The sequence below is a fragment of the Eutrema salsugineum genome, unplaced genomic scaffold (assembly GCF_000478725.1).
Source record: "Eutrema salsugineum unplaced genomic scaffold, Eutsalg1_0 scaffold_12, whole genome shotgun sequence".
NCBI lineage: Eukaryota > Viridiplantae > Streptophyta > Magnoliopsida > Brassicales > Brassicaceae > Eutrema > Eutrema salsugineum.
In genome coordinates, this window is record NW_006256895.1 from 5,752,678 (window position 1) to 5,766,601 (window position 13,924).

Sequence of the window (13,924 nt, forward strand, 5' to 3'; positions counted from 1 at the left end):
AATATTTTTAAAAGGATGAACGTGTCTCTTCGTTTTAAAGTTAAACATAATGAAAACTTATTTAAGGTATATTAAAATTAAAGCATCATATTTATCCATTCTTAAAATCCATGTTTAATTGTAATTTCCGACCGTGAGATCTTATCATCTGAATTATAATGCTATTATAACTTAATTTCTATGCATAAGTTTCTTTCTCAAAAGTCTAACGATGTTAGCATCATATTATTATTATTACGTTAAATTGTATTGATTTACGACAGTTTGTTTAAAATTTGTTTTGATAATTATGTTTTGGTTATAAAAACATATAAATAGCTTCCACTAAGACAATCCATTCTCATTATATTCTTTTTTGTACCATAATATTTACTCGATCGTTTTTAAGTTTTAGCAGATATGACTACAAGTACCTCCCAATTGACAACCCTGTTCATTGTTGTAGCTTTGGTGTGTGCATTTGTTCCTGCTTTCTCTGTAGAAGAAGGTGAAGCAAAAACATTATGAGATACATGCCTTCTTAAAATCACTCCTAAGTGTGCTTTGGATATAATCGGAGTTGTCTTTGGAAACGGAACCATTACTGATGCGTGTTGTCATGATCTTGTCGAAGAAGGAAAAGTGTGTCACGACACGCTGATCAAATACATTTCAGATAGACCCCACCTAGTTGCTAACGAAACCCAATACTTGAAGAAGAGAGATGATTTGTGGACTCATTGTGTCTCAGTCACTAAAACTGCTTAAACTGTGTACTGATTATAATATATGATCAAATAAATTCTTAATTTACTTTCATAATATTTGTTTTCTACCACAAATACTGTTGTCTCTCTTGCAGTATAAACAAATTTGTGAAAGAGTATATCTTTGCAGACTGATTTCTAAAATGCATAATTATCTACTCATTTTTAAAACTAAAAATTTGTTCATTAAGATATCTCCAAAATTATCCGAAAGTGTAATACTGAGAGTCGCAACCAATATTGTTGGCTGAGCTTTAATTTTCGACTAAAATGTATGTCTTAGATCTCTTACAAGTTTTCTTAAAAACACTGATTTTAAACTTATGTTGAAAATGTGAAAAACAAAAAGAAATCGAATATACTATATTCATCGATTACTTCGAAATCATATATAAAATATCTTACAAAAACATTTCTTTTTTTTCAATAAATTTTTTTTGTTCTCTACTCAGCATAAAGTTTTTTTTATAGGTTGAGAAAAGTCCATATATTTTATAAAATAAATCCTTTTTATGGTAAATGTGCTTTGCTAAAGAGCGTTCATGAAAATATAGATAAGCTTGTATATATATATATATATAATCGTCAAAATCATATCATATGCTTGGAGACAAAAACCGAATAATTTGGATGCTGTTAATATTTTATTGACGAAGCTATTTAAACATGAATATACTATACCAGTTTCAAAATTTTACTTTTTGGTTATTTTTAATGTTATTTTTGGTTATTTTTTGAAAAAAAATTTATTTTGACTTGTAACATCTGAAAAGTTTCAATTTTGTTTTCTAAAAATATCATCCAATTGACATTGTTTAGTTTTACTTTGTAATTATTCAAGTTGTCAGACTTTATGTCTATTGACAAGATATTTAAGAATAAATTTTAATTAGATAGTTTTTTTTATTATCATTTTAATATTTCAAACTTTTCAGCAGTATAAACCGAAGATACAAAGTACTGTTTGACAATGATTAATTGTAGTTGTAAGTGTTTATTCATCAATGTTTTTCAAAAAAAAACTAAAATGTCTTTTGTATTCTTAGTATTCATAATCTTAACACCCAATACTATGATATTGGTGAAGGATATTGGTATTCTCGAAAAAGGCAAAGGTTTAAAAAATATTAAATTTGATTATTAATTTATTTGTTACTGCAATCGAATGGTGTATAAATGATAATAAGTGTTACAAAATAGCCAATAAATGTCATTATTTAATAAACTATCTAAAATATAGTAGGTATGTTATATAATTTTCACGAATAAATCTTATATTACCTTAGCAAATATTTAAATTACACATGATTTAAAATATTTGTATATGTTATATGTTAAATTGCAAACACCAAATAACTTGAATAAAATCATTTAGTTAAAACAATATTTAAGTATTTGACATTTCAATTTATCACTGACCTAAACTAATATTTTTTAAGGATGATGTGTCTTTCGTTTTTAAGTTAAACATAATGAAACTTATTTAGGTATAATAAAATTAAAGCATCATATTTATCATTCTTAAAATCCATGTTTAATTGTAATTCCGACCGTGAGATCTTATCGTCTGATTTATAATGCTATTATAACTTAATTTCTATGCATAAGTTTCTTCTCAAAAGTCTAACGATGTTAGCATCATATTATTATTATTATGTTAAATTGTATTGATTTACGACGGTTTGTTTAAAATTTGTTTTGATAATTATGTTTTGGTTATAAAAACATATAAATAGCTTCCACTAAGACAATCCATTCTCATTATATTCTTTTTTGTACCATAATATTTACTCGATCATTTTTAAGTTTTAGCAGATATGACTACTAGTACCTCCCAATTGACAACCCTGTTCATTGTTGTAGCTTTGGTGTGTGCATTTGTTCCTGCTTTCTCTGTAGAAGAAGGTGAAGCAAAAACATTATGGGATACATGCCTTCTTAAATCACTCCTAAGTGTGCTTTGGATATAATCGGAGTTGTCTTTGGAAACGGAACCATCACTGATGCGTGTTGTCATGATCTTGTCGAAGAAGGAAAAGTGTGTCACGACACGCTGATCAAATACATTTCAGATAGACCCCACCTAGTTGCTAACGAAACCCAGTACTTGAAGAAGAGAGATGATTTGTGGATTCATTGTGTCTCAGTCACTAAAACTGCTTAAACTGTGTACTGATTATAATATATGATCAAATAAATTCTTAATTTACTTTCATAATATTTTTTTACCACAAATACTGTTGTCTCTTTTGCAATATAAACAAATTTGTGAAAGAGTATATCTTTGCAGACTGATTTCTAAAATGCATAATTATCTACTCATTTTTAAAACTAAAAATTTGTTCATTAAGATTTCTCCAAAATTATCCGAAAGTTGAGTACTGAGAGTCGTAACCAATATTGTTGGCTGAGCTTTAATTTTCGACTAAAATGTATGTCTTAGATCTCTTACAAGTTTTCTTATAAACACTGATTTTAAACTTATGGTGAAAATGTGAAGAACAAAAAGAAATCGAATATACTATATATTCATCGATCACTCGAAATCATATATAAAAATATTCTTACCAAACAACAATTAATTTTTTTCAATTAAAATTTTTGTTCTCTACTCAGCATAAAGTTTTTTTTATAGGTTGAGAAAAGTCCATATATTTTATAAAATAAATCCTTTTTATGGTAAATGTGCTTTGCTAAAGATCGTTCATGAAAAGATCGATAAGCTTGTATATATATATATATATATATATATAATCTTTAAAATCATATCATATGCTTGGAGACAAAAACCGAATAATTTGGATGCTGTGAATATTTTATTGACGAAGCTATTTAAACATGAATATACTATACCAGTTTCAAAATTTTACTTTTTGGTTATTTTTAATGTTATTTTTGTTATTTTTTTAAAACAAAATTATTTTGACTTGTAACATCTGAAGAGTTTCAATTTTGTTTTCTAAAAATATCATCCAATTGACATTGTTTAGTTTTACTTTGTAATTATTCAAATTGTCAAACTTTATGTCTATTGACAAGATATTTAAGAATAAATTTTAATTAGACAGTTTTTTTTATTATCATTTTAATATTTCAAACTTTTCAGCAGTATAAACCGAGGATACAAAGTACTGTTTGACAATGATTAATTGTAGTTGTAAGTGTTTATTCATCAATGTTTTTCAAAAAAAATCTAAAATGTCTTTTGTATTCTTAGTATTCATAATCTTGACACCCAATACTATGATATTGGTGAAGGATATTGGTATTCTCGAAAAAGGCAAAGGTTTAAAAAATAGTAAATTTGATTATTAATTTATTTGTTACTGCAATCGAATGGTGTATAAATGATAATAAGTGTTACAAAATAGCCAATAAATGTCATTATTTGATAAACTATCTAAAATATAGTAGGCATGTTATATAATTTTCACGAATAAATCTTATATTACCTTAGCAAATATTTAAATGACACATGATTTAAAATATTTGTATATGTTATATGTTAAATTGCAAACACCAAATAACTTGAATAAAATCATTTAGTTAAAACAATATTTAAGTATTTGACATTTCAATTTATCACTGACCTAAACTAATATTTTTTATGGATGACGTGTCTTTCGTTTTTAAGTTAAACATAATGAAACTTATTTAGGTATATTAAAATTAAAGCATCATATTTATCATTCTTAAAATCCATGTTTAATTGTAATTCCGACCGTGAGATCTTATCTGAATTATTATGCTATTATAACTTAATTTCTATGCATAAGTTTCTTCTCAAAAGTCTAACGATGTTAGCATCATATTATTATTATTACGTTAAATTGTATTGATTTACGACAGTTTGTTTAAAATTTGTTTTGATAATTATGTTTTGGTTATAAAAATATATAAATAGCTTCCACTAAGACAATCCATTCTCATTATATTCTTTTTTGTACCATAATATTTACTCGAGGGGGGGGTAAGTTTTAGCAGATATGACTACTAGTACCTCCCAATTGACAACCCTGTTCATTGTTGTAGCTTTGGTGTGTGCATTTGTTCCTGCTTTCTCTGTAGAAGAAGGTGAAGCAAAAACATTATGGGATACATGCCTTCTTAAAATCACTCCTAAGTGTGCTTTGGATATAATCGGAGTTGTCTTTGGAAACGGAACCATCACTGATGCGTGTTGTCATGATCTTGTCGAAGAAGGAAAAGTGTGTCACGACACGCTGATCAAATACATTTCAGATAGACCCCACCTAGTTGCTAACGAAACCCAATACTTGAAGAAGAGAGATGATTTGTGGATTCATTGTATCTCAGTCACTAAAACTGCTTAAACTGTGTTCTGATTTTAATATATGATCAAATAAATTCTTAATTTACTTTCATAATATTTTTTTTACCACAAATACTGTTGTCTCTCTTGCAATATAAACAAATTTGTGAAAGAGTATATCTTTGCAGACTGATTTCTAAAATGCATAATTATCTACTCATTTTTAAAACTAAAAATTTGTTCACTAAGATATCTCAAAAATTATCCGAAAGTTGAATACTGAGAGTCGCAACCAATATTGTTGGCTGAGCTTTAATTTTCGACTAAAATGTATGTCTTAGATCTCTTACAAGTTTTCATAAAAACACTGATTTTAAGCTTATGTTGAAAATGTGAAGAACAAAAAGAAATCGAATATACTATATTCATCGATTACTTCGAAATCATATATAAAATATCTTACAAAAACATTTATTTTTTTTCAATAAATTTTTTGTCTCTACTCAGCATAAAGTTTTTTTTATAGGTTGAGAAAAGTCCATATATTTTATAAAATAAATCCTTTTTATGGTAAATGTGCTTTGCTAAAGATCTTTCATGAAAAGATCGATAAGCTTGTATATATATATATATATATAATTGTCAACATCATATCATATGCTTGGAGACAAAAACCGAATAATTTGGATGCTGTGAATCTTTTATTGACGAAGCTATTTAAACATGAATATACTTTACCAGTTTCAAAATTTTTCTTTTTGGTTATTTTTAATGTTATTTTTGGTTATTTTTTTAAAAATAATTTATTTTGACTTGTAACATCTGAAAAGTTTAAATTTTGTTTTCTAAAAATATCATCCAATTGACATTGTTTAGTTTTACTTTGTAATTATTCAAGTTGTCAAACTTTATGTCTATTGACAAGATATTTAAGAATAAATTTTAATTAGACAGTTTTTTTTATTATCATTTTAATATTTCAAACTTTTCAGCAGTATAAACCGAAGATACAAAGTACTGTTTGACAATGATTAATTGTAGTTGTAAGTGTTTATTCATAAATGTTTTTTTATAAAAAAGTAAAATGTCTTTTGTATTCTTAGTATTCATAATCTTAACACCCAATACTATGATATTGGTGAAGGATATTGGTATTCTCGAAAAAGGCAAAGGTTTAAAAAATATTAAATTTGATTATTAATTTATTTGTTACTGCAATCGAATGGTGTATAAATGATAATAAGTGTTACAAAATAGCCAATAAATGTCATTATTTAATAAACTATCTAAAATATAGTAGGTATGTTATATAATTTTCACGAATAAATCTTATATTACCTTAGCAAATATTTAAATGACACATGATTTAGAATATTTGTATATGTTATATGTTAAATTGCAAACACCAAATAACTTGAATAAAATCATTTAGTTAAAACTATATTTAAGTATTTGACATTTCAATTTATCACTGACCTAAACTAATATTTTTTAAGGATGATGTGTCTTTCGTTTGTAAGTTAAACATAATGAAACTTATTTAGGTATATTAAAATTAAAGTATCATATTTATCATTCTTAAAATCTATGTTTAATTGTAATTCCGACCGTGAGATCTTATCATCTGATTTATAATGCTATTATAACTTAATTTCTATGCATAAGTTTCTTCTCAAAAGTCTAACGATGTTAGCATCATATTATTATTATTACGTTAAATTGTATTGGTTTACGACGGTTTGTTTAAAATTTGTTTTGATAATTATGTTTTGGTTATAAAAACATATAAATAGCTTCCACTAAGACAATCCATTCTCATTATATTCTTTTTTGTACCATAATACTCGATCATTTTTAAGTTTTAGCAGATATGACTACTAGTACCTCCCAATTGACAACCCTGTTCATTGTTGTAGCTTTGGTGTGTGCATTTGTTCCTGCTTTCTCTGTAGAAGAAGGTGATGCAAAAACATTATGGGATACATGCCTTCTTAAAATCACTCCTAAGTGTGCTTTGGATATAATCGGAGTTGTCTTTGGAAACGGAACCATCACTGATGCGTGTTGTCATGATCTTGTCGAAGAAGGAAAAGTGTGTCACGACACGCTGATCAAATACATTTCAGATAGACCCCACCTAGTTGCTAACGAAACCCAATACTTGAAGAAGAGAGATGATTTGTGGATTCATTGTGTCTCAGTCACTAAAACTGCTTAAACTGTGTACTGATTTTAATATATGATCAAATAAATTCTTAATTTACTTTCATAATATTTTTTTACCACAAATACTGTTGTCTCTCTTGCAATATAAACAAATTTGTGAAAGAGTATATCTTTGCAGACTGATTTCTAAAATGAATAATTATCTACTCATTTTTAAAACTAAAAATTTGTTCACTAAGATATCTCAAAAATTATCCGAAAGTTGAATACTGAGAGTCGCAACCAATATTGTTGGCTGAGCTTTAATTTTCGATTAAAATGTATGTCTTAGATCTCTTACAAGTTTTCATAAAAACACTGATTTTAAACTTATGTTGAAAATGTGAAGAACATAAAGAAATCGAATATACTATATTCATCGATTACTTCGAAATCATATATAAAATATCTTACAAAAACATTTATTTTTTTTTCAATTTAAAATATTTGTCTCTACTCAGCATAAAGTTTTTTTTATAGGTTGAGAAAAGTCCATATATTTTATAAAATAAATCTTTTTTATGGTAAATGTGCTTTGCTAAAGATCGTTCATGAAACGATCGATAAGCTTGAATATACTTTATATATATATATATAATCGTCAAAATCATATCATATGCTTGGAGACAAAAACCGAATAATTTGGATGTTGTGAATATTTTATTGACGAAGCTATTAAAACATGAATATACTTTACCAGTTTCAAAATTTTACTTTTTGGTTATTTTTAATGTTATTTTTGGTTATTTTTTTAAAAATAATTTATTTTGACTTGTAACATCTGAAAAGTTTCAATTTTGTTTTCTAAAAATATCATCCAATTGACATTGTTTAGTTTTACTTTGTAATTATTCAAGTTGTCAAACTTTATGTCTATTGACAAGATATTTAAGAATAAATTTTAATTAGACAGTTTTTTTTATTATCATTTTAATATTTCAAACTTTTCAGCAGTATAAACCGAAGATAGAAAGTACTGTTTGACAATGATTAATTGTAGTTGTAAGTGTTTATTCATCAATGTTTTTAAAAAAAAAACTAAAATGTCTTTTGTATTCTTAGTATTCATAATCTTAACACCCAATACTATGATATTGGTGAAGGATATTGGTATTCTCGAAAAAGGCAAAGGTTTAAAAAATATTAAATTTGATTATTAATTTATTTGTTACTGCAATCGAATGGTGTATAAATGATAATAAGTGTTACAAAATAGCCAATAAATGTCATTATTTAATAAACTATCTAAAATATAGTAGGTATGTTATATAATTTTCACGAATAAATCTTATATTACCTTAGCAAATATTTAAATGACACATGATTTAAAATATTTGTATATGTTATATGTTAAATTGCAAACACCAAATAACTTGAATAAAATCATTTAGTTAAAACAATATTTAAGTATTTGACATTTCAATTTATCACTGACCTAAACTAATATTTTTAAAGGATGACGTGTCTTTCGTTTTTAAGTTAAACATAATGAAACTTATTTAGGTATATTAAAATTAAAGCATCATATTTATCATTCTTAAAATCCATGTTTAATTGTAATTCCGACCGTGAGATCTTATCATCTGAATTATAATGCTATTATAACTTAATTTCTATGCATAAGTTTCTTCTCAAAAGTCTAACGATGTTAGCATCATATTATTATTATTACGTTAAATTGTATTGATTTACGACAGTTTGTTTAAAATTTGTTTTGATAATTATGTTTTGGTTATAAAAACATATAAATAGCTTCCACTAAGACAATCCATTCTCATTATATTCTTTTTTGTACCATAATATTTACTCGATCATTTTTAAGTTTTAGCAGATATGACTACTAGTACCTCCCAATTGACAACCCTGTTCATTGTTGTAGCTTTGGTGTGTGCATTTGTTCCTGCTTTCTCTGTAGAAGAAGGCGAAGCAAAAACATTATGGGATACATGCCTTCTTAAAATCACTCCTAAGTGTGCTTTGGATATAATCGGAGTTGTCTTTGGAAACGGAACCATCACTGATGCGTGTTGTCATGATCTTGTCGAAGAAGGAAAAGTGTGTCACGACACGCTGATCAAGTACATTTCAGATAGACCCCACCTAGTTGCTAACGAAACCCAATACTTGAAGAAGAGAGATGATTTGTGGATTCATTGTGTCTCAGTCACTAAAACTGCTTAAACTGTGTACTGATTTTAATATATGATCAAATAAATTCTTAATTTACTTTAATAATATTTTTTTTACCACAAATACTTTTGTCTCTCTTGCAATATAAACAAATTTGTGAAAGAGTATATCTTTGCAGACTGATTTCTAAAATGCATAATTATCTACTCATTTTTAAAACTAAAAATTTGTTCACTAAGATATCTCCAAAATTATCCGAAAGTTGAGTACTGAGAGTTGCAACCAATATTGTTGGCTGAGCTTTAATTTTCGACTAAAATGTATGTCTTAGATCTCTTACAAGTTTTCTTATAAACACTGATTTTAAACTTATGTTGAAAATGTGAAGAACAAAAAGAAATCGAATATACTATATATTCATCGATTACTTCGAAATCATATATAAAATATCTTACAAAAACATTATCTTTTCAATTAAAAATTTTTGTTCTCTACTCAGCATAAAGTTTTTTTTATAGGTTGAGAAAAGTCCATATATTTTATAAAATAAATCCTTTTTATGGTAACCTTTGCTAAAGATCGTTCATGAAAAGATCGATAAGCTTGTATATATATATATATATATAATCGTCAAAATCATATCATATGCTTGGAGACAAAAACCGAATAATTTGGATGCTGTGAATATTTTATTGACGAAGCTATTTAAACATGAATATACTATACCAGTTTCAAAATTTTACTTTTTGGTTATTTTTAATGTTATTTTTTGTTATTTTTTTAAAACAAAATTATTTTGACTTGTAACATCTGAAGATTTTCAATTTTGTTTTCTAAAAATATCATCCAATTGACATTGTTTAGTTTTACTTTGTAATTATTCAAATTGTCAAACTTTATGTCTATTGACAAGATATTTAAGAATAAATTTTAATTAGACAGTTTTTTTTATTATCATTTTAATATTTCAAACTTCTCAGCAGTATAAACCGAAGATACAAAGTACTATTTGACAATGATTAATTGTAGTTGTAAGTGTTTATTCATCAATGTTTTTCAAAAAAAATATAAAATGTCTTTTGTATTCTTAGTATTCATAATCTTAACACCCAATACTATGATATTGGTGAAGGATATTGGTATTCTCGAAAAAGGCAAAGGTTTAAAAAATTTTAAATTTGATTATTAATTTATTTGTTACTGCAATCGAATGGTGTATAAATGATAATAAGTGTTACAAAATAGCCAATAAATGTCATTATTTAATAAACTATCTAAAATATAGTAGGCATGTTATATAATTTTCACGAATAAATCTTATATTACCTTAGCAAATATTTAAATGACACATGATTTAAAATATTTGTATATGTTATATGTTAAATTGCAAACACCAAATAACTTGAATAAAATCATTTAGTTAAAACAATATTTAAGTATTTGACATTTCAATTTATCACTGACCTAAACTGATATTTTTAAAGGATGACGTGTCTTTCGTTTTTAAGTTAAACATAATGAAACTTATTTAGGTATATTAAAATTAAAGCATCATATTTATCATTCTTAAAATCCATGTTTAATTGTAATTCCGACCGTGAAATCTTATCATCTGATTTATAATGCTATTATAACTTAATTTCTATGCATAAGTTTCTTCTCAAAAGTCTAACGATGTTAGCATCATATTATTATTATTATGTTAAATTGTATTGATTTACGACGGTTTGTTTAAAATTTGTTTTGATAATTATGTTTTGGTTATAAAAACATATAAATAGCTTCCACTAAGACAATCCATTCTCATTATATTCTTTTTTGTACCATAATATTTACTCGATCATTTTTAAGTTTTAGCAGATATGACTACAAGTACCTCCCAATTGACAACCCTGTTCATTGTTGTAGCTTTGGTGTGTGCATTTGTTCCTGCTTTCTCTGTAGAAGAAGGCGAAGCAAAAACATTATGGGATACATGCCTTCTTAAAATCACTCCTAAGTGTGCTTTGGATATAATCGGAGTTGTCTTTGGAAACAGAACCATCACTGATGCGTGTTGTCATGATCTTGTCGAAGAAGGAAAAGTGTGACACGACACGCTGATCAAATACATTTCAGATAGACCCCACCTAGTTGCTAACGAAACCCAATACTTGAAGAAGAGATATGATTTGTGGACTCATTGTGTCTCAGTCACTAAAACTGCTTAAACTGTGTACTGATTCTAATATATGATCAAATAAATTCTTAATTTACTTTCATAATATTTTTTTTACCACAAATACTGTTGTCTCTCTTGCAATATAAACAAATTTGTGAAAGAGTATATCTTTGCAGACTGATTTCTAAAATGCATAATTATCTACTCTTTTTTAAAATTAAAAATTTGTTCATTAAGATTTCTCCAAAATTATCCGAAAGTTGAGTACTGAGAGTTGCAACCAATATTGTTGGCTGAGCTTTAATTTTTGACTAAAATGTATGTCTTAGATCTCTTACAAGTTTTCTTATAAACACTGATTACTAACTTATGTTGAAAATGTGAAGAAAAAAAAGAAATCGAATATACTATATTCATCGATTACTTCGAAATCATATATAAAATATCATACAAAAACATTTATTTTTTTTCAATTAAAAATTTTTGTCTCTACTCAGCATAAAGTTTTTTTTATAGGTTGAGAAAAGTCCATATATTTTATAAAATAAATCCTTTTTATGGTAAATGTGCTTTGCTAAAGAGCGTTCATGAAAAGATCGATAAGCTTGTATATATATATATATATAATCATCAAAATCATATCATATGCTTGGAGACAAAAACCGAATAATTTGGATGCTGTGAATATTTTATTGACGAAGCTATTTAAACATGAATATACTATACCAGTTTCAAAATTTTACTTTTTGGTTATTTTTAATGTTATTTTTTGTTATTTTTTTAAAACAAAATTATTTTGACTTGTAACATCTGAAGATTTTCAATTTTGTTTTCTAAAAATATCATCCAATTGACATTGTTTAGTTTTACTTTGTAATTATTCAAATTGTCAAACTTTATGTCTATTGACAAGATATTTAAGAATAAATTTTAATTAGACAGTTTTTTTTATTATCATTTTAATATTTCAAACTTCTCAGCAGTATAAACCGAAGATACAAAGTACTGTTTGACAATGATTAATAGTAGTTGTAAGTGTTTATTCATCAATGTTTTTCAAAAAAAATATAAAATGTCTTTTGTATTCTTAGTATTCATAATCTTAACACCCAATACTATGATATTGGTGAAGGATATTGGTATTCTCGAAAAAGGCAAAGATTTATAAAATTTTAAATTTGATTATTAATTTATTTGTTACTGCAATCGAATGGTGTATAAATGATAATAAGTGTTACAAAATAGCCAATAAATGTCATTATTTAATAAACTATCTAAAATATAGTAGGCATGTTATATAATTTTCACGAATAAATCTTATATTACCTTAGCAAATATTTAAATGACACATGATTTAAAATATTTGTATATGTTATATGTTAAATTGCAAACACCAAATAACTTGAATAAAATCATTTAGTTAAAACAATATTTAAGTATTTGACATTTCAATTTATCACTGACCTAAACTAATATTTTTAAAGGATGACGTGTCTTTCGTTTTTAAGTTAAACATAATGAAACTTATTTAGGTATATTAAAATTAAAGCATCATATTTATCATTCTTAAAATCCATGTTTAATTGTAATTCCGACCGTGAAATCTTATCATCTGATTTATAATGCTATTATAACTTAATTTCTATGCATAAGTTTCTTCTCAAAAGTCTAACGATGTTAGCATCATATTATTATTATTATGTTAAATTGTATTGATTTACGACGGTTTGTTTAAAATTTGTTTTGATAATTATGTTTTGGTTATAAAAACATATAAATAGCTTCCACTAAGACAATCCATTCTCATTATATTCTTTTTTGTACCATAATATTTACTCGATCATTTTTAAGTTTTAGCAGATATGACTACTAGTACCTCCCAATTGACAACCCTGTTCATTGTTGTAGCTTTGGTGTGTGCATTTGTTCCTGCTTTCTCTGTAGAAGAAGGCGAAGCAAAAACATTATGGGATACATGCCTTCTTAAAATCACTCCTAAGTGTGCTTTGGATATAATCGGAGTTGTCTTTGGAAACGGAACCATCACTGATGCGTGTTGTCATGATCTTGTCGAAGAAGGAAAAGTGTGTCACGACACGCTGATCAAATACATTTCAGATAGACCCCACCTAGTTGCTAACGAAACCCAGTACTTGAAGAAGAGAGATGATTTGTGGACTCATTGTGTCTCAGTCACTAAAACTGCTTAAACTGTGTACTGATTATAATATATGATCAAATAAATTCTTAATTTACTTTCATAATATTTTTTTACCACAAATACTGTTGTCTCTTTTGCAATATAAACAAATTTGTGAAAGAGTATATCTTTGCAGACTGATTTCTAAAATGCATAATTATCTACTCATTTTTAAAACTAAAAGTTTGTTCATTAAGATTCTCCAAAAT

The 13,924-nt window shown here is 26.1% G+C and overlaps 4 protein-coding genes and 3 pseudogenes across 4 annotated transcripts; all 7 read left to right on the plus strand.

The window, feature by feature from the left end:
* The first annotated feature begins 399 nt into the window (after positions 1 to 399).
* LOC18025529 lies at positions 400 to 747 on the plus strand (annotated as a pseudogene).
* A 1,816-nt stretch (positions 748 to 2,563) lies between these two features.
* On the plus strand, positions 2,564 to 2,910 carry LOC18025530 (annotated as a pseudogene).
* Positions 2,911 to 4,732: 1,822 nt separating this feature from the next.
* On the plus strand, positions 4,733 to 5,080 carry LOC18025531. The gene has a single exon (XM_006408710.1). The coding sequence runs from the start codon at positions 4,733 to 4,735 to the stop codon at positions 5,078 to 5,080; it is 348 nt and encodes a 115-aa protein (XP_006408773.1).
* A 1,809-nt stretch (positions 5,081 to 6,889) lies between these two features.
* Positions 6,890 to 7,237, plus strand: LOC18025532. The gene has a single exon (XM_006408711.1). The coding sequence runs from the start codon at positions 6,890 to 6,892 to the stop codon at positions 7,235 to 7,237; it is 348 nt and encodes a 115-aa protein (XP_006408774.1).
* Positions 7,238 to 9,057: 1,820 nt separating this feature from the next.
* On the plus strand, positions 9,058 to 9,405 carry LOC18025533. Its single transcript, XM_006408712.1, has one exon. It carries the CDS (start codon positions 9,058 to 9,060, stop codon positions 9,403 to 9,405), a length of 348 nt encoding a protein of 115 aa, XP_006408775.1.
* A 1,811-nt stretch (positions 9,406 to 11,216) lies between these two features.
* LOC18025534 lies at positions 11,217 to 11,564 on the plus strand (annotated as a pseudogene).
* A 1,813-nt stretch (positions 11,565 to 13,377) lies between these two features.
* LOC18025535 lies at positions 13,378 to 13,725 on the plus strand. Its single transcript, XM_006408714.1, has one exon. The coding sequence runs from the start codon at positions 13,378 to 13,380 to the stop codon at positions 13,723 to 13,725; it is 348 nt and encodes a 115-aa protein (XP_006408777.1).
* Positions 13,726 to 13,924: the final 199 nt, after the last annotated feature.